At 43.5% G+C, this 19,550-nt stretch overlaps 1 protein-coding gene and 2 non-coding genes across 3 annotated transcripts; all 3 read left to right on the top strand.

Annotated features, from left to right (window-relative positions):
- The first annotated feature begins 46 nt into the window (after positions 1-46).
- On the top strand, positions 47-139 carry LOC136519300 (small nucleolar RNA snoR26). Its single transcript, XR_010774850.1, has one exon. It is a non-coding gene; the product is annotated as a small nucleolar RNA snoR26 (small nucleolar RNA).
- A 146-nt stretch (positions 140-285) lies between these two features.
- Positions 286-372, top strand: LOC136519304 (small nucleolar RNA snoR27). Its single transcript, XR_010774854.1, has one exon. It is a non-coding gene; the product is annotated as a small nucleolar RNA snoR27 (small nucleolar RNA).
- A 10,021-nt stretch (positions 373-10,393) lies between these two features.
- LOC136514853 (uncharacterized) lies at positions 10,394-11,345 on the top strand. The gene is made up of 3 exons (XM_066508558.1): positions 10,394-10,519; positions 10,606-10,932; positions 11,023-11,345. The coding sequence occupies exons 1-3, from the start codon at positions 10,456-10,458 to the stop codon at positions 11,166-11,168; spliced, it is 537 nt and encodes a 178-aa protein (XP_066364655.1). The 5' UTR covers positions 10,394-10,455; the 3' UTR covers positions 11,169-11,345.
- Positions 11,346-19,550: the final 8,205 nt, after the last annotated feature.

The raw sequence follows: 19,550 nt of genomic DNA, 5'->3' as shown, positions 1-19,550 counted from the left end.
GCTGATGGAATCAACTTTTTCTAATTCTTCCATTGTTTTCCTGGTAATAGCATCAATGATGTTACATCCATATTTACTCATCCTTGCACTATGAGCTGCGCGGTGAAGAAATCAGTGGGGAAAGTTGCCTGAGATGCTATCGTGTTTTCTTCTTCATTTGTTTTTGTTCTTCTTATGGTGTGTTTGTGGATTGCTTACATTCATATTTACTAATCCTTGCACTATGAGTTGCGTGGTGAGGAAATCACTGGGAAAAGATGTGTGAGATGCTATCATGTTTTCGAGTCTGGATCGATGATGCTACTTTTATCTGCGTTATCTTTCTGCAACCTTTTAAGGTGCTGAAGAATACATTACTTGCTGAGATCCATGTCAAAATTCACTCTGCACAGCTACCTCAATTATAGTTTGTTGCATCAGTTTTGGGGGCCATTTGGCAGCGTAACTTGCGCAGCTTCTCCGGGAGAATCACGCCTGGGCTCCATTTACACCAGGAGCTAAGAGCGTCAATCTCTACCAGAGTCACTCTAAAATTAGTTCTCATGCGCTCCCCACTAGAATGAACTGAGAGACTGAGACTCCTTGTGGTTCGTGACCATAACTTGTCACGCCACACACACTAGCTTTACCATAGTTTTCTTTGTTTTTTTTAGTACCATTATAATTTTTAAACTCGGGAGAAACGATATTACTATTCGCTTATTTTGAAATGTACCATTATAATTTTTACAATAATACCACAGAACACGTAAAAAAAAAGATTTGGGCTGGCTGCAGCGTATACGAATACGTATACCTCAGTGCAGCCTCTCTTCACTCACTGACGCGCGGGTTCCACCTGTCAGCTTCTTCCTCCTCCACTTGCCCATCTTCCATTGCAGAGCAGCTGCAGCAGCCGTCGATGGCGAGCTGGCGAGCCGCTGCCGCGTCGGCCACGCAGCCACGCGGGCGAGCAGCAGCAGCAGCACTTCGGTCTGGGCCGCGACCTCCAAGCACTGCCCAGGCCGCGAGCTCCTCGGCTGCGTGCTCCACGCGCCGCCAAGGCCGTGTTCTCCGCGCCGGCCGCGTGCGCCGTGCACAGCCCAAGCCACGAGCTCCTCAGGTGCGTGCTCCGCGCGCCGCCCGAGCCGCAAGTTCCACGCCGGCTGCGTGCTCCGCGCGCCACCATGGCCGCGAGCTCCGAGCGTCGCCCGGGCCCCGTGCTCCGCCGCCCACGAGCGCCCCACCGCCACCCGCTCGCCTGCGTGCTGCTGCTGCGCGCCCACATGCTCACATGCTGCTGCTGCTGCTCAGCAATGGAAGATGGCAAGAGGAGAAAGAAGACGACACGTGGGGTCCGTAGGGCAGAGGGCTGCAATAAAATATACGTATTCGTATATGCCTACAGCTGGGCCTAAATCGTCTTTATACGTATTATGTGGCATTCTCGTGGCAAGCGAAAAATTGTAATAGTGTGCTTTAAAATAAATGAATAGTAATGATGTTTTTTTAAAGTTAGAAAATTATAATGGTATGAATCAAAAACTTAAGGCAGCTGTTTGGATGAGACAACTCAAGGTGGATCTCACTGAGGCCTTTGGATGCGTATGTATTCATTTCAATCCATATGTGTTGAAGTGGATTGGAGTGGAATTAAACTAAATTCCATTCTATTTTACTTCAACACATTTAAATTGAAGTGGATACATATACATCTAAACAAAATCTGAGTGTTTGACTGAGACAACTCATGGTGGATCTCACCGAGGACTTGTTTGGCTGCACACAAATTCATCCCAATCACATATGTAGGTTGGGGTGGATTTGTGTCTAGCCAAACAAAGCCTAAGTGTTTAATTGAGACAAGTGGAACTGGTATGAAATGGTTCCATCTTCCGTCATGTGTTTTGGTTAGGGACGGATTGATGCTAAAGCTAACACAACCGCCCTCTTAGTGGGGTTGGAGACTAACTAATTAAATACTAAAAGATTTTGCATAAGTGAAGGTAAATGCTCCGTGCTTTACTGCTGACATACAAAACACCTTAGCTATATGAGTTCGACTTCCTAATTAAAAAAATCATTGCAATTATTTACTGAGAAGTTCAGTTTTGCACACTCAGCTATAAAAAATCTATATCTATATCTATCTCCTACAACTAAAAAGAACAAAGTGTGGATATTTTTTGTGCGATATTTGTTTTGATTTGTCCGTTTGCCCACGCCTGTGATCCCACGACATCTCCTGTGATCCCACGACATCTCCAGCATATTGTGTCCTTTGGTGCGATTCTCCTTGATTGAATATTGCCTGCCATGTGATAGAGGAATCACGGTAAAATAGAAAGTAGAAAATTATTGTGCTAACCATATACGCATTGCATGTTTGCATGCACCAGCATATATGGCAACGAGCAAAAGGAAAGAATTAACACAGAAGGAAAGAGAATTAAGACAAAAGGAACCTCTTTGTATTTCTGAGAACCTTGCCAAATCTGCCTATATTTAATTACTTCTCCTCTTTGCATTTGTAAAAGGGGCAACTTTTTCTCCTTTCATTTAGTTTCACGCTCACGTGTTCCATCGCCCTCGCATACTGTTTCTTGCTGAAATTGTCCTTGGGTCTGTTCAATTTGAATTCTTTCCCCATATTCTAATTAAACTACAAAATTTTAAATTAGGATACGAGGTAAGACATACAAACAGATATTTCAAAACTGCCTATAGAGTCCAAAAAACTTAATAAATAAATCCTTCTGGAGACAATGCAAATTCTCTCTAATCTTTCATTTGGTGTAGTTAGTGTTATCATAGTACCCGCATGTATTCATGGGAAATAAATCGTGGACACAAAAGATTTAGTTGTTCCGTAGCAACGCACGGACACGCTACCTAGTATATCTTATATTACTGAACTCCACTAGCAATTTCTCTCAACATGCAAGTTGTCCATCTCAGAATACACTATCACATACAATTAAAATCCACTGCAATTGTGAAGTCCATGCATTTCATTGTCCATGTCACCATGTAATCCACTGGCATTAATTTATAATAGTTTATTTCTTCGTATAAATAATTATATATAGTATATTTCATTCTAAACCATCTGTAATTCCCACAGCAACACGCGGGGTATACTCTTAGTTAGGAAATGAAGCAGAAAGCGTCATTACGAAGGGACAACTTTTAGATAATAACCACTAATAGTAAAAAAACACTAAGAGTAGGTTTCTTTTAGACGAACACTAAGAGCATTTTGATTATGTATGCAAATCATCATAAATTGATGCAGTCTTTTGATTAACTAAAGATAGTATATGATTGGTTTTACAACAAGAATGATTTTATTATTACTAGTCTCCTGCCTTTTATTTGAAAAAAATACCAAAGATAGTATTGCACTGTTGGCAATCAGCATGGAAAAATCTGTACCGTAAAACTCATTTCTTCATAAAAACATGGAAACTTGTTTGAAATATGCATTTTGGTTGCTCGAAAAAATTTGTAAGGTAATTTTAAACCAATTTGAATCAGAATTTTGAGTATATGGAGAAGAGCTTTAGTATCATGCAAACATGGATAATTTCAATGTGATTATGTGCGTGCATGGAGGATTGGTATGAAATCATCAAAATTTGATGCATATGGATTATCTACACATTTTATACAGATTATTATTTGATGCTTTAAATAGGATATTCAACAATTTCTTCTCCTAGATTAAAACCAAAAGAATTCAGGATAAAAAAGTTTGTTAGTCGAGAACAGATGTGGTTATTTTATGTTCTAATTTTTGAATTTAGAACTTGATGGTTGTTATTACCTTTTGGCTAATAACTTATCATTTGTGAGTGTGCACATCTCGTTCAGTGTTAATTGGGTCGATGCGATGGCCACATCATAGACTGCAATACAATATACTTGCTATTGGTTCTTTACTAAATTATTAAGTCTTGACAAGCATATCGGCATGTTCTTCAGCAGTACTTTTCAGTAAATAAATAGTGCCTTCCTCACAAGAAATCAGCATCAGCATAAGGCAAATTATCTATACACCAATATTAGTTAACTATTTAAATATGTTTTTGATCTGATTATGCGCTATCTCTGAACCATTTCTGGCATCCAAAAAAGTTTGTTTTCTTATCCACATCCGGATATTATCTCCTCCAATCCAAATCTGACAAAGGAAAAATAGATTAGGATATGGGAGACTTTCTCCGATCCGATCTGTTTTCATGCCTACAATATATTCATAGATATGCTTTGTTGTAAAAGTTGAGATGCATATTCTATCTTTTACTCAAACGAAGATGTGAAATTGCATACCCATGTGCGCTAACAAGAGGCAAGCACATGCACACAAGATGATTTTGCATCCCAATTTATGGGCATGAAGCCTTTCTCCAAACATCAAGAATGACATAACTGTGAACGAAAAATGATAGCTTATGTCTAAGTTTTGTGCCTTAGATTGTGGTATGGAGTATAGTCAATAGTTGACACAAGAACTCCCATAGTGCGACTTATCTTAAGGCAATCATCTATGAGAAAGTCTGATGTGTAATGGGTATAGTTCAACGATAAATCATTTTTAACATGAGAAAAAGGATGCATACAAATTCAATACATCATCAGAGGCTAATGGTAGACCATAGATGGAGGTGCAAGCGAGTGTTGAGGAGTGGCGGCACAATGGGTGGGTCCGTGGGTGTGAACATCAGTTTCCACTGAACACTAGCATGGAAATAGTTGGTTTTCTTGTATTTGCCTACACCAGTTGGGTTCCAATCAGTCCAAACTGAACTTCCCTTACACTGATGAAACTGAACCAAACTTGTTGGTTGCACCAATTGCCTAGCCCTACCCCACCAATCTGGCGAAACACTCCTAAATTGTGTCAGATTAGAATGGCTGGAGAAGGTTATTTAGATGTGATTGGGAAGAGGGGAGCGGATGGAAATGCAGTTGTCCCATTGCCACCCTTAACATCGTCATACTTAGAGCATCTCCAATATTCCCTCCGTCCATTTATCTCCTTCATCTCAGCATTTTTTTTCCAGAAGACTCCTTCGTATTAGTCTGGGACCATGGGTTTGGCTTCTCGTACGTGCTGCGCATTTGGTGCTCATTGGTTGCTCCTTGGCTGCTCATTGGCTGTGACTCCTTGGCTGCTCCTTGCCTTAAATGCAAATCGGCGTTGTTTACTGCTCCTTGATTATTACACCGAAGGCTAATACGATGGAGACTTTTGAATGGAGGGAGTATTTCCTAAAAATCAATTAATAAATAAATGTTTTTAGTCGCTGAAAAAACAGGGAGTATATTTGTGCCTTTCAAGCAACCAAATACAAGGAATTTCAAGCAATCACAACAACAATGAGCTCATGGGACACAAGAATTTATCCTGAGGTTTGGTCACTCCACTAAGAAGTGCTTATGTCTTCGTTATCGAGGTGACCACAAAGGTCGAAGTCTCTTTCACATCCTTGCCTCTCAAGCAACCACAAAGATCATCACAAGTTCTTCACTAAAATTTCAAGGTAATACAACTTCCTAGGGTTCTCCCATAGATCGGGGAGCTCTCAGACGATGCCTAGCTAGCTAGGGGGCAAATCCCAAGAGTAACAAACACAAATCAAACCGGCTTGACAAAGAAATCTAATACTCAAGCTTTGCTTCAGAGTTTCTCTCACCAAGAACCCTTCTATAGGAGCAAGAAGACAAGAGAGCTTATATGCTAGGGAGGTGTTTTGTTTGAAGGTTGCTCATAACGAATGAGTGGGATAACTGTTAGAAGAGTGACATGTGGTATTTATACCTCAAGGGGAAATTTAGCCGGTTGAGCGGTGTCAGAACTTTTGACGATTTAGCAAAGAAAAGGTTGCGCAGAAAACCATCGGTACTTCCGACAGCAGTCATAACCTCCAATGGTCAAAAGTTAGAAACCAACTCCTGACAGCTTCAGGACTGAGCTGCGCGGGTCACATCATAACTTTTGACAATTGAAGACTTCAAAACTAACTCAAAGTGCCTGTGTTGTGTTTGAGTGTCTCTCAATTGATTTTAAATAGGTACTTGAGCACTCTATCTTCTTTAGACCACCTAGATTTACATTCCTCTTAGTAGTGTGGCGATTCATAAACTCAAATTAAAATATATAAAATAGGTTTAAACCACTTGAGTCTAGAAGCCTTTTAAACTTTGAATTAAGGAGTGCCATATCATACAAATCATCCTTTAAACCCTTTAAAGGACTAATAACTGTAATATCACTCAATAAACTTGTTAGTCTCTAATTTGGATGTCTTTAATGCATCAAAACGCACATAGCGGACAAATGTGCTTTCATTGAGCCATTTTTATACTTTATTTCTCTCTTATACAATTCATTAGGAAGCTAGTCCTTTCTCCTTTTCTTCCCCATGTCCTTCCACCTTCAGGTCAGCTGATGGATACTTCTGCGTATATTTCCATGCGATTCGATCGATTTTACTAAGCGTAGAAAGATTGAGAGTCGAGATAAGGAGTTGTTGGAGAGTCCTTTTCTTCTAATTTTTCCAAAAATTAAGATTAAAAACTCTAGGAGATGCTGTTAATCTCCCAACATTGTGAACATACTGTTGACACGCAAAAGTGTCCCAGCATGTGGTTTGGGCTGCACCGTCATGTTCATAACATAAATGACGTGCTAGAAAATATTTAATGCAACACAATTGGAAGCACAAAGCAAAAGGAAGAAGATGACAACGGCGTTGTACCGCTGAAGTCGGCTAGGCCAGCCTCCCAAGCCGGCTAGGCCGGATTGCTTGTGCTGGGCCAACCATAGTGCTCGAGCTCGTGAATCCCAACCTGGCTAGGTTTGAGCCCGACTAGGTCAACTTCTCATGATTTTGAACCGATTTGTTTCTAAATTGGGTTTTAACATGAGAAACTTGGCAAAGCGTGTTTTGGAATTTTTTCCTACTGTGATAAGACCACACCCTCTATATATGAGAGGATCACGACCGATTGAGGATCCCAACTCACAGCCATAAAAAACACATCTACTACCTCTCTTTACCCTCTCTTCCCATCTCTTCTCCTCATTCTTCGTCACTGCTGCATGGCTGGAGGATCAACGGCTATGATGCTCTAGAGCGGTCAGGCCAGCTAGGGCAGCCCATAGCCGCCGCATGCCCCGATAGGGTCCCTTCTAGACGTGTGAGGTTTCGGGTCTCAAGAAACCTTGCCAACGTGTCTTGCATATCGCGCTCCCAACGAGGCTCCTTCGACGACGTGTCTTGCGTATCGCGCTCATCACTGGAGGCACACGGTCTAGGTGCGGACAACCATAGGCGCCGACCGACCCTAACTTTGGCTAGGCCTTACATCGAGCGAGCTAGCTCCTTACCAGTGTGGTGACCCAACTCGTCGTCAACACATACTAACTACTGTATTAATCTCCCAACATCGTGAACATACTAACTTACTACTCCCCCTATCCATAAAAGAATGCAATTCTCGCTTGTCGAGAAGTCAAACCGTTGGAACTTTGACTAAATTTCTCCTACAACTAAAAAGACTAAAAGTAAGACTATTTTTTGTGCGACTTTTTTTGGGTCGCTCCTCCCTTCCGGCCATGCGATATCCCGCACGATAGAAAAAGAAATTATCATCCCTGCGATCCTCGCCTGCTTTGAAGGAAACAAATCAATCACCTAAGGCCACATGCATGGAAGGAAACAATAATCATGCATGGAAGAAAACAATTGGCAAAGATCAAGCAAGACTCCTTCCTTCTGGCCATGCGATACCCCGCGCGATAGAAAAAGAAACTGCCATCCTCGCCTGCTTTGAAGGAAACAAATCGATCACCTGAGGCCATATGTATGGAAGGAAACAATAATCATGCATGGAAAAAAACAATTGGCAAAGATCAAGCAAGATGACTCCATGAGGTTGGCCCTTAATTTTAGTGTTTCCAGCATGCAGACCTGAAATTAAAAAGTGGCTGCTCCTTGAGAATATCAGTGGTGCCAAATAAAAGATATGCAAGTTATACATGGTGAGACTGGTGAACCTTCTGTAATTTCCTAAACGAATATTCCCACCATTCGTATATAGGTACATTCCCCTGCGTTTCTTTGTGCTCCAATTAACATATAATATGAAAGTATTGTTGTGTTCATCACGACTTCCAGTTGACTACTTCTATTAGCATATACTTTCTCTGCCCCAAAATATAAGTCGTTATGGAATGTGTGCAGGTCAAATATTCTCAATGACTAGGTTTGTAAAAAATACGTGCAACATTTATATCTCCAAATAAGTTTATTATGAAAATATATTCAATGGTCTATGTAATGATACTAATTATGTATTATAAATATTAATATTCTTTTATATATAATTGGTCAAAGTTAAAAAAAAGTTGACTTCTCGGAAAGCGAGAATGAATTCTATTTTGGGATAGGGGGAGTATATGAAAGCAGTGTTGAAAATATTTTAACAATCAAGTTCATCTCTGTCTAATTGGTAAGCTTAGACATCATAATGGCATCAAAAATTTTGACTCTCATGGACACTCTCATGGATCAGTGCAAAGCATCCCAATCCTACAACATACACAAATGGCAACCTTAAAGACCATCTTAGACGTTCTGGCATTAGAGTTTATACGCACACATAGGCATGGTGGTGTAAGTGAGCAGCCAGCAGGAGTTGAAAGTTATGAGGTGTTTGGATCCCAGGACTAAACTTTAGTCCCTGTCACATTGAATGTTTATATATCAATTAGGAGGACTAAACATGAGCTAATTATAAAACTAATCACATAAGTTGTGGCTAATTCGCTTGCCAACACCGTGTACATGATGGTATGGAGATGTGGTGGAACTTATTCGTGAATTTGTTGGCACACGAAAGAAATGGATATCGGAAATCTCTTTCTGTCGGTATAAAAATGATCTTAGCCACATCACGGAAAGATCTACACAGTAGAGTTTGTGAGCCTGTGAGGCCATGCTCTCTATGACTGTGTAAATTTTATGAACTTAGCTTTTTCGATTAAATATCACTTTAACGTCGGTCATATACTTTTACAGTATTGTTATCTTATCGTGCGATCCATTTATTTTTAGTACAAAAGTTTAGCTATCCCGTAGCAACGCACGAGCACGAACCTATTTACATATATACTCGAACCTATGTGTATATGATTATATGGAGATGCAGTGAAACTTATTCATAAATTTATTGGCGCATGAAAGAAATGGATATCGTATAATTCTTTCTGTCGATATAAAATATTATCTTAGCCGTATCACGAAAAAGTCTATACAGAAGAGTTTGTGAGCCTGCGATGTCGCGTTCTCCGTAACTGTATTAATTTCATGAACTTTGCTTTTTGAATTAAATGTCACTTTGACGTCGATATTTAATTTAACAGTATTATTATCTTATCGTGCGATCCGTGTGTTTTTAGTACAAAAGATTTAGTTGTCCCGTAGCAACGCACGGGCCAGCTACCTAGTATATAAAAAGTACAAACATTTATGATACAAAGTAAGTATCATTAGATTAGTTATAGAATATATTTATATAATAAATTTATTTGAAGACATAAATGATAATATTGTTTGCTATAAACTTAGTTAAACTTGAATTTTTTTTTGATCGACGCGTATCCCATAATCATATTCTTTTGCTGATGGAGGTAGTACTGTATTATTTGTAAAAGGTTAAACTTTTGACTGCCACATGCGCGCGCTTGTGTGCTTCAATTCTAGGAGCATTGATTTGGTAGCAGCTTTCGCCGAAAATCTGATAACGTGTTCCTGCGAGCTCGGTGGTGTGCGTCCAATCGGAACAAGCCAGCCCGATCTGTACCTTAGCCCATCGGAGACCATGCAGGGACTGCTGACGACAAACCCGATCGCACGTCCACACGGCTGCGTTGGTTTTTTCAGTGAGGCTTCACTAAAATAGTGCACCCTGATGGACCGAGCCGTCCGCTAATAACCTGGTGACGACACGGCAGTGTGGCAGATTGCAAAGTGCCGATCACTAAAATACTTCACGCCGGATTTTAATAGAACCGATCACAATCGCCTCCCGCGCGACGTGTGCAACGTGCCGAGCCGATACACGTCCTTTTCCCGTGAAACAATCGGAGATTTGGTGAATCGCCAGCACTCTACGACAAGGATGTACTGAGAAATCTAGGGGACCTGCAGTCAGAGAGACAGAGAGGGGCCGGGCACGGCAGGCAGAGTGTTGCGGTTCCGGTTCAGAGTTCAGACCATCGCTAGACAGCGTGCCGCGTCGTCTCGGCTTGTCACACTCAGACCAGAGAGATGACTCGCGTGTGCGTGACTGCTATATAAACTCACAGCTCCTCCTTCACCAACTCATCAGCATTCAGCACACACCAAGTACGAGTCTCCAGCTAGCCTGTGCCTTTTGGCTATTCAGATTGCTGAATCTCAGTCAATGGCTTCCTCCGCCGCTTTCGCCATTCTCCTCGTCCTCGTCGTCGCTGTGCAGTCCGCTCGTGGTATGCATATCCCCGCGGCCGCTGCCACGTTAAAGCCATTTCATTATATATTATCTAAACGAATGCATGGCCGGTGGATGGTGCAGGTGGTCAGCTTGTTTGCGAGGAGCTGCCGCCGGACGTGTGTGGGTTCGCGGTGTCGTCAGGCGGGAGGCGGTGCGTGCTGGAGCTCACGCCGGAGGGCGCGCACCGGTGCCAGACGTCGGCGGTGGGCGGCGCGCGGGGCCTGGCCGGGTGGGTCGAGACCGACGCCTGCGTGAGTGCCTGCGGGGTCGACCGCGCCGCGCTGGGCCTCCCCGTCGCCAGCGCCGCGGCCGAGGACCGACGCTCCTTCCGGGCGCTCTGCTCTTTGGCGTGCCGGGACGGGTGCCCCAACGTCGTCGACCTCTACGCCACCGTCGCCGCCGCTGAAGGTGCGTGCATTGATTAATTAACGGTTTATTAATCTCTTCCCGGCGTGGACGATTTTCTAACGTACGGTACTGTGATGACGATGGGTGCAGGTATGTCGCTGCCGGCGCTGTGCGAGGCGACGGCTGGGAACCGGCGCATGATGACTGGGATGGCCCCGCTCGGTGTTCCGGTCGCCGCCCCGGTTGCCGCTCCGGTCGCCGCTCCGGAGGCTGCGCCAGCTCCTTGTGAAGAATGATGTACTCACGATTTTTACTGCAGCTTGAATATATAGTTGATGCACAGTGTTGGGGTTGAGGAGATACTACCCTTATGCACTGCCATACGTAGTACGTGTATCCGATATATTTGCATTGTTTTTTTATAAAATAATGGTCATATTCGTTTCTCTTATAATCCCTCTTTTTTAGAAACAGTGTTTTTCTCTTATAACCCTTATGCAGCTGTACGAGAATTGTTTGTTGTCCCATGAGTGATCTGCAATTGGTTCTGTGCACTCAGATCTTCCTAATTTCCTATTGCAAGTGTTAAACTGTTTCTTCCTCGTAAAAAAGAAGAAGCTAATGCTCCTGTGAGGGCGTCCAGCAGATGCCTCGTTCCGGGCCTGTGCAGCGATCAGGCCCAACATCAATGGGCTTGTGGCCACTCCAACCGATTCCGCTCCCTAACTCATCTGTCTGTGCGTCGTCCACAATATTTTTCCACTCCCGACCATCCCCAGTCGCACCCCCATCCCGCGTCACGCCCGCCCCAATCACGCGCTGCACCGCGCGGGGCGTCCACTGCCGCGCCCCCATCCACCTCGTCCGTCGCGGCCATGACGTGCACCGTGCCACCACCACCCCGGCGCCATCAGGAGGAGGTCGCCGCCGGTACCATAGTTCCCCACCAGGTTGGCTATGGCCGCGCGAGCGAACACTATGTGTCGGGTTCATAAACCCGGGGTCCCTCGGGGACCGGCTTCCACGCCAAAGCTCAGCCCAGAAGAACTGTCTTTTCTTTCTTCTGGACCAGCCTGAAAGTCTAAGACCAACGGACCGGAGCACTCGCTTCAGGCCCAGGCCGTCTTCGGCCCATCTCTCCAACCGGAGCACTAGCTCAGGATCAGGCCAGCTCCAAACGGCCTCTCCGATTGGAGCGCTAGCATCAGGCCCCGGCTGCCTCCGCACGACCTCCACTCGGAAAGCCTGACCCGAGGACCGCCTCCGACTTTGACCCCGTGTCTCCGACCGGGATTCATAGAAAAACACCGTCATCACTATTCTCCGACTGGCGCGCCAGAACCGACTGGGGACGCCCGCTCAGAAAGAACCAGAAGGCGTGCGGAGAAAGGCAAGGCATGGCTCGCAAGTCAACACCACTGTACCAGGGACCATACCCTGCACGAAGCAGTGCTCTGCAGCCACCCTGACACAAAGTATTGTAGGGGCCGCTAGAAACTCCCATATGGTAAGCCCCCGCATGTCTCTGGACATTGATCGCGGTATGGGCTCCAGGATTTGCCATACCAGGTGAACATAGCACGACTCCTCACATGCCACTAGGCATCAAGAAGTATTTTGCAAGTACCGGCATCATCCTTCCTGAAGAAGATAACTCGACCTTCCGTGCACATCCGACATCCTACAGCGACATCGATAGTGTTGGGGGGCTTCAACCATTATCTAGTTTTCATCACCGTATGCAGCAAGACTTATAAATATCTGTACTCTCCCCCTCTCACCTGTAAGGCCATCCCCTTCATCTATAAAAGGGGATGTGCTCCCTCCCCCGAAGGAGGGATCGACTTCTTCAAGCTCAGACTCACTAGATCGACACCAACCCCTTAGAACCACAGTACCACCGAGTTCCGACCGCAACCCTTCCGGTCGGAGCCTTCCGAACCTCTTGTATACCCCCTCCTTTCTCCTTCTCGTTTGTAACCCCACTATAGACTTCGAGCACCCGGGCTCAGGAATAAAGTCGCCGACCGACCCCGACTGGACGTAGGGCACGTTGCCTAAACCAGTATAAATCCTGTGTCATTGAGTGCTAGGCCACATCCGATCACAACGTACAGCAAAACTATAAATATTTACTAGTTGGTCACTTTCTGCACCGACACTATGTTTCAAGTATTTTGGGCGTTTCAGACTTTTGTTTGGTGTTGCAAAAGTAGATGTCTGATGTTGCATATGTTGTAATGACAAAATACGCATGTTGCAAGCCTATGATTCAAGTGTTTCAGGTGTTTTAGACATATGTTGCAATGTGTTTATCTAGATGTTTCAAAAGTATATTTTGATGTTGCACATGTTGCAATGGCTATACGCGCATGTTTCAAGAACATGTTTCAAGCATTCCATCTGTTTCAAACTTATGTTGCAAATGTTTCATCTGGATGCTTCTAAAGTAGATCGGGTGTTGCAGGCCGACGTCCGCCTGCTGCTGATGCTGATGCACCACCGTGGTTCATGTGTGGGTACCTGAGGCCGGTAGATGCCTCCGCGCCGCACATCCACAGGCGGGGCAGGTGGGCATGGGGTCACGGTTCTATCATGTGGGCGTGGGATGGGCACTAGTCATAGTTCCGCCGTGCGAGCAAGGGATGGGCGCGGGGTTCAGTTTTGTCATACGGTGCGTGTTGACACCATTTTTTGCACGTGTCAAAATGATCAGAGTGGGTTAATCGGCAGAGGAGAGTTACTGTATACGCTGACAGCCGATGAAAATCAGCTTGTAAAGATGGTTGCCGATGAATGGTGGTGATCGATGGAAAGGTTGATTTAGACTCGGGCGTTGCCGATAAGGTTGGAGATGTTATTTTCGATGCCGATGAAGGAAGGCTTGAAGACTACTGCCAATGAAACAGGAAGTATGCCGATGGAAAGGAGGTCGGTGAGATTTCTATCGTAATTGAGGCGGACAGGGAAATAGATAGGAGTTGATTTCCTTTTCTATATTTGTTAGAGTATGATTCATGTAAGAGTCACGTGTTTCCTTAGATATGGACTTGGTGTCCTAGTTGTGTTTGGTTATGTCTCTTTAGATCAGGGTATAAATATAGAGTGAGGGGCAATGTAATAAAAAATCAATATCAAGAACAATTTTTACTCCTATTTGCATCTACTTACTTTTTGGTGACTTCGTCAATTTGCATATTTTTCCTTTTTACGAGTTCTCATTGATTCGGCGAGTTGCATAGCTTCAGTGCGACCTTCGGTGATTCTCGAGTTCCGCGTGAGTACCTCTTGGCCGTGACTTCTGGGCGTATCGCTATTGTCAGGACCAAAGTGCTCGTATCTTCATCCTTGTTGATTAACAGGTCAAATCGACTGGCACGCTTTGGATATCGATTCGGGTATTAGCCCTTTGTGTTTGCAGATCCACTTTTGCATCAACACATCTTTTGGCATGCCCAGTGGGACCAATCAATCCGATCAATATGTTCAATTCCGAGATCGATTCAAGGAACATTATCGCGGTATCAGAAGAAGATCTTAAGGAAGAGCAGAGGCAGGCTATGGAAAAGGCTGTAGAAGAATACAGGCAGCTTTGTCTAAAATCGTTTAGCCTGAACAAGAGTGGACAAGTCATCCAGATGCAAGATTTGCCGTTGCCTCAGCAGGTTACCTTTGACTCCAATCCTGGTAAACTTCAAGAGATGGTTAATTCTGCAGTAAATCATGCTTTGATTAATCATTCCAATGTGCTGTCTAATACTATTCATAATGCTATGGTTCAAACTCTCAAAGAAGGACAAGCGTCACCGCATTATGTTGGGCCTGCCTATCACCAACCAGAGCCGGCATCTGTCAAAACTCCATCGGCTCCCTCGGCCGTTGTGGGTACAGAAGTTACTTCTCCTCCAGTATCGGCAGGCTTACCTAATATTCAATCTACACCGATACGATCAGATCCGGTACTACCAGGAGGACGAGTTCAGCTTAATACAGATCTATCGGCATCAGCTATGTCAGGCCCTGTGTCTCAGAATAGCCAGATTCCTGCTAATTGGTGGGGATATGGTATGCCTCTGGAGTCATCTGCTTTCAATCCTAGGTTACCTCAAGTGTTTGATGCAGTAGGAAAAGCTCCTATACCATCGACTGTTTCACCGATGGCTCAAGTGCCTCAATATGCCACAGCAACTACTGTGCAACCAACTCCAGGAGGTTTCCAGATGCCTTTGGTTCAAACACCCAATTCAAGTCCATCGGCAAGCTTACTGCCGATGCAGCAGAAAGCCCCTGCTATGAGTCAAACTAGGGTTCAGTTCATGCCTCAAGCTGACTATAATTATCCAACAATGTCAGCAAATTACCAGCTATCGGTAAGTTTTGTATCGATGAGTTCTAATAATGGTTGGTCAGGACAGTTACCTGTTCAACATACAGTTCAGCAAAATTAGCAGGTTGCAGGGATTCAACAAGGTCATATGCAAGCTGGTTTCCAGAATCAAGCATCGGTAGCTCAGCCGATGAATCCTTTCCAACAGGTTAATGGACCACAAGTAACGGCAAATATGCCGATTGCTGGAGATCGTGGGCCACAAAGATATGTGGAGGGATATCAGCAGGTACCTCCCGTAGAAATTCAGCCAGTTCGTCAGCAGGAGGCTGATGCTTTTTGGGCCAATAAGATAGCAGAAATTATGAAGGATCAGTTTGGGATAAAGCCCAAGGTCAATACTTATTCTTATTGGACTCCATACCCTTCTGCATATGATTTAATTCCTCTCCCAAATCGGTACAAGGTATCAGATTTCACTAAATTCTCTGGGCAAGATGATACATCAACAATGGAACACGTCAATCGCTTCATTATTCAATGTGGAGAGGCAGCTAGCAGAGATGAATTAAGAGTTCGATTATTTTCATCATCTTTGTCTGGATCGGCATTTACATGGTTCATTTCATTACCACCAAATTCTATTATTACTTGGGTTGATCTAGAAAAACAATTTCATAAGTATTTCTTTGCTGAAATCCATGAAAAGAAGCTTACCGATTTAGTGAAATTGAAACAGCATAATGATGAATCGGTAGAAAGCTTTGTGCAAAGGCTACGAGACGTAAAAAATAAGTGCTACAGTCTGGTGCTGGATGATCGGCAGCTTGCCGATCTAGCTTTCCAAGGGTTATTGCCACATCTTAAAGACAGATATGCTTCTCAAGAGTTTGAAAGCCTCAGTCATCTTGTGCAAAGGATCTCTGATCAAGATACTAGGGTTTTTGAGCCTAAAAAGAATTGGAGTAAAAAAGTATCATTTGTTGAAGAAGTAGGAGATTCTGATTCTGATGAAGAACCAGTTATCGGCTTAGCTGAGTGGGTTAAGAATAAAAAGCCAATATCTTATCCCTTTGGTTAGAAAGAACCAGAAAAGTTTACCTTTGATATCACCAAAGCCGACAAGATATTCGATCTTCTGCTTCAAGAGGGCCAAATTAAGCTATCACCTAATCATGTGATCCCATCGGTAGAAGAGTTGAAGAAGATCTTGTACTGCAAATGGCATAATGCAACTTCACACAGTACAAATAAGTGCAAGGTATTCAGGCAACAGTTACAATCGGCTATTGAATCTAGGAGAATTAAGTTTGGTACTTCTAAGGCCCAGAAGCCGATGAAAATTGATCAACACCCTTTTCTAGCAAATATGTTGGAGGCCAAAGGGAAGACCAAGGTATTGACGTCAGAAGCTGCTGAGAAAAACGCATCAGTGGATCCCCAACATCGGATAACTACCGATGATGCAAAAAGTAAGGGTTTGCTGGGAGAAAGCAGTAATTCCAAAAACCCTCCTCGACCTGGCATTGTGATTACCCATCGAAAGGCAGCAGGAGGATTGGCGTCAGCATAAGGACCGATATCGACAACAGCAAGAAGAGAGACGTCGGAAAGAATGGTATCGGCATAAAAATCATTGGAGGTGCCCGTTTTTCATCCATTGTTGAGAAGAAGGTATTAAATTGCCAACTGTTGAAATTGCCCTGAGTGCAATGGTTATTATGGGGTCAATCAGTCAGAAAGGAGGTTTCAACCTGGCAATCAGGGTTTATTTATCAATGAGCCGATCAGAGGCAGAGCATCAGTGCATGATCGGCTTGGGGGCAGACTTAGTGTACATGAAAGGCTTGGTAAACACGCTGGATATTTTCCAAGGAATCAAGAGGAGCTTGAGGAGATGGCAAACGCAAGAGTTCTCGATGAAGAAATATTCTACAGGGACCCTAATATATGCCGTGTAGAATCAACTGGGACCTATTATCAGCTGGTTTGGAAGACCAAGTTTCCTCGATGGTGCCCGGAGGGTCTGACAAAGACACAGAAAAGAAGGATGCAACATGAGCATCAGGAGGATTTATACCGAGAGGAAAATTCCTCCAATGAGAGGTCCGGTCATCAGCAGTGGCAAGTAAAATACAAAAATAAGGGTCCATCGGCGGATGTTAATATGGTATTCATGTTGCCGATGGAGTTTTTGGCACTTATCTGATAATGAGGAAGAAGTTGTTCTCTCTGATCAAGTAGCTCAGTTGACACTAGATCCAATGATGGCTGTTTTTGAGAAACCTACTGATGACGAGAGACAGCATCTTAAGGCTTTGTTTGTGAAAGGCAGAGTTGATGGGCAGCCTGTATCTAAGATACTTATCGACGGAGGGGCTGCGATTAATATTATGCCTTATGTGATGTATCGGAAACTTGGTAAGGGAGATCAAGACTTGACCAAAACCGATATGATGCTGAAGGATTTTGAAGGCAATGTGTCACCGGCTAAAGGGGCAGTATGTGTTGAATTGACCATCGGCAGCAAAACCTTGCCGACGACGTTCTTTGTTATTAATGGCAAGGGTGCATATAATCTGCTTCTAGGGAGGGATTGGATTCATGCTAATTGTTGTGTTCCTTCTACAATGCATCAATGCCTCGTACAGTGGATTGGGGATAAGATTGAGGTTGTTCCTGGTGATTCTTCTTATATCATCGCATCGGCAGAATCAGATACTTATGAGCGAACTAAATGCATATCAGGAGAAGTTTGGGAAAAAGAATTCCTTAGAGTGGCTGATTATGAAATTCCACCGATCCAAGCAGTCAGGTTCTGAAGAAGAGTTTTAATGGATAGGTTTGCCGATGATGGAAAATTAGGTCAAGGGTTCACATCGGCAGATGATTTAGTAGAAGTAGATATTGGTGATGGCGATAGGCCAAGACCTACTTTTATTAGTGCTAAGTTAGATTCCAAGTGTAAGCAGCAAATAACTGATTTGTTAAAAGAGTATAAAGATTGTTTTGCTTGGGATTATACTGAGATGCCTGGATTAGACCGATCGATAGTTGAACATCGGTTACCTATCAAATTTGGATTTCAGGCCACATCAGCAGCCAAGCGCGCCGATGCAACCCTAATATACTTCCTGACATTAAGGCCGAAATAACTAAATTAATTGAGGCAAAGTTTATTCGGCAGTGTCGATATGTAGAATGGATCTCTAATGTGGTTCCTGTTTATAAGAAAAATGGAAAACTTCGTATTTGTATTGATTTCAGGAATCTTAACAAAGCCACACCGATGGATGGCTATCCAATGCCGATTGCTGATTTGTTGATTGATGCTGCAGCCGGACATCAAATTATCAGCTTCATGGATGGTAATGCAGGTTACAATCAAATATTCATGGCTGAAGAAGATATTCCCAAGACTGCTTTCAGATGTCCAGGTCATGTAGGGTTGTTTGAGTGGGTAGTCATGACGTTTGGTTTGAAAAATGCCGGCGCTACTTATCAAAGAGCTATGAACTTTATTTTTCATGAATACATCAGGCACATTAGTGGAGATCTACATTGATGATGTAGTGATTAAGTCTGGAGATATCACAAAACATCTAGCCAATTTACGAAAGATACTGGAGTGCACAAGGAAGCATGGATTGAAGATGAATCCTAATAAATGTGCATTTGGTGTATCGGCAGGTCAATTTTTGGGTTTTATGGTGCATCAGCGGGGCATCGAAATCAGTAGGAAGTCTATTGATGCAATTAACAAGGTGGTTGCTCCTGCCAATAAAACTGAATTGCAATCTTTGATCGGTAAGATTAATTTCATTAGAAGATTCATATCTAATCTGTCGAGAAGGATCAAGGCTTTCAGTCCATTACTTAAATTGAAGGCCGATCAGGAATTTGTATGGGGAGCTGAAGCAGCAGTTAGCCCTAGATGAAATTAAGAAATATTTAACAAATCCTCCTAGTGCTAGTTCCACCTCAACACGGGAAGCCTTTCAGGTTGTATTTGTCAACTGATGATACCGTTATCGGTTCAGCTCTTATTCAAGAATTTGAAGGGAAAGAACGTGTTATTTATTATTTGAGCAGAAGATTAGTGGATGCTGAGACAAGGTATTCGGCCATCGAAAAATTATGTCTGTGTTTATACTTTTCTTGTGTCAAATTAAGACATTATTTGTTATCTGTCGAATGTACGGTCATATGCAAAGACGACGTAGTCAAGTATATGCTGTCGATGCCGATATTAAGTGGTAGAATCGGCAAGTGGATTTTAGCATTATCAGAATTTGAACTACGTTACGAATCGACTAAGGCAGTTAAGGGGCAGGTTATGGCTGATTTTGTC

The sequence above is a fragment of the Miscanthus floridulus genome, chromosome 17, assembly GCF_019320115.1.
Source record: "Miscanthus floridulus cultivar M001 chromosome 17, ASM1932011v1, whole genome shotgun sequence".
Taxonomy (NCBI): Eukaryota; Viridiplantae; Streptophyta; class Magnoliopsida; order Poales; family Poaceae; genus Miscanthus; species Miscanthus floridulus.
This window is presented reverse-complemented; position numbering and strand designations above follow the sequence as displayed.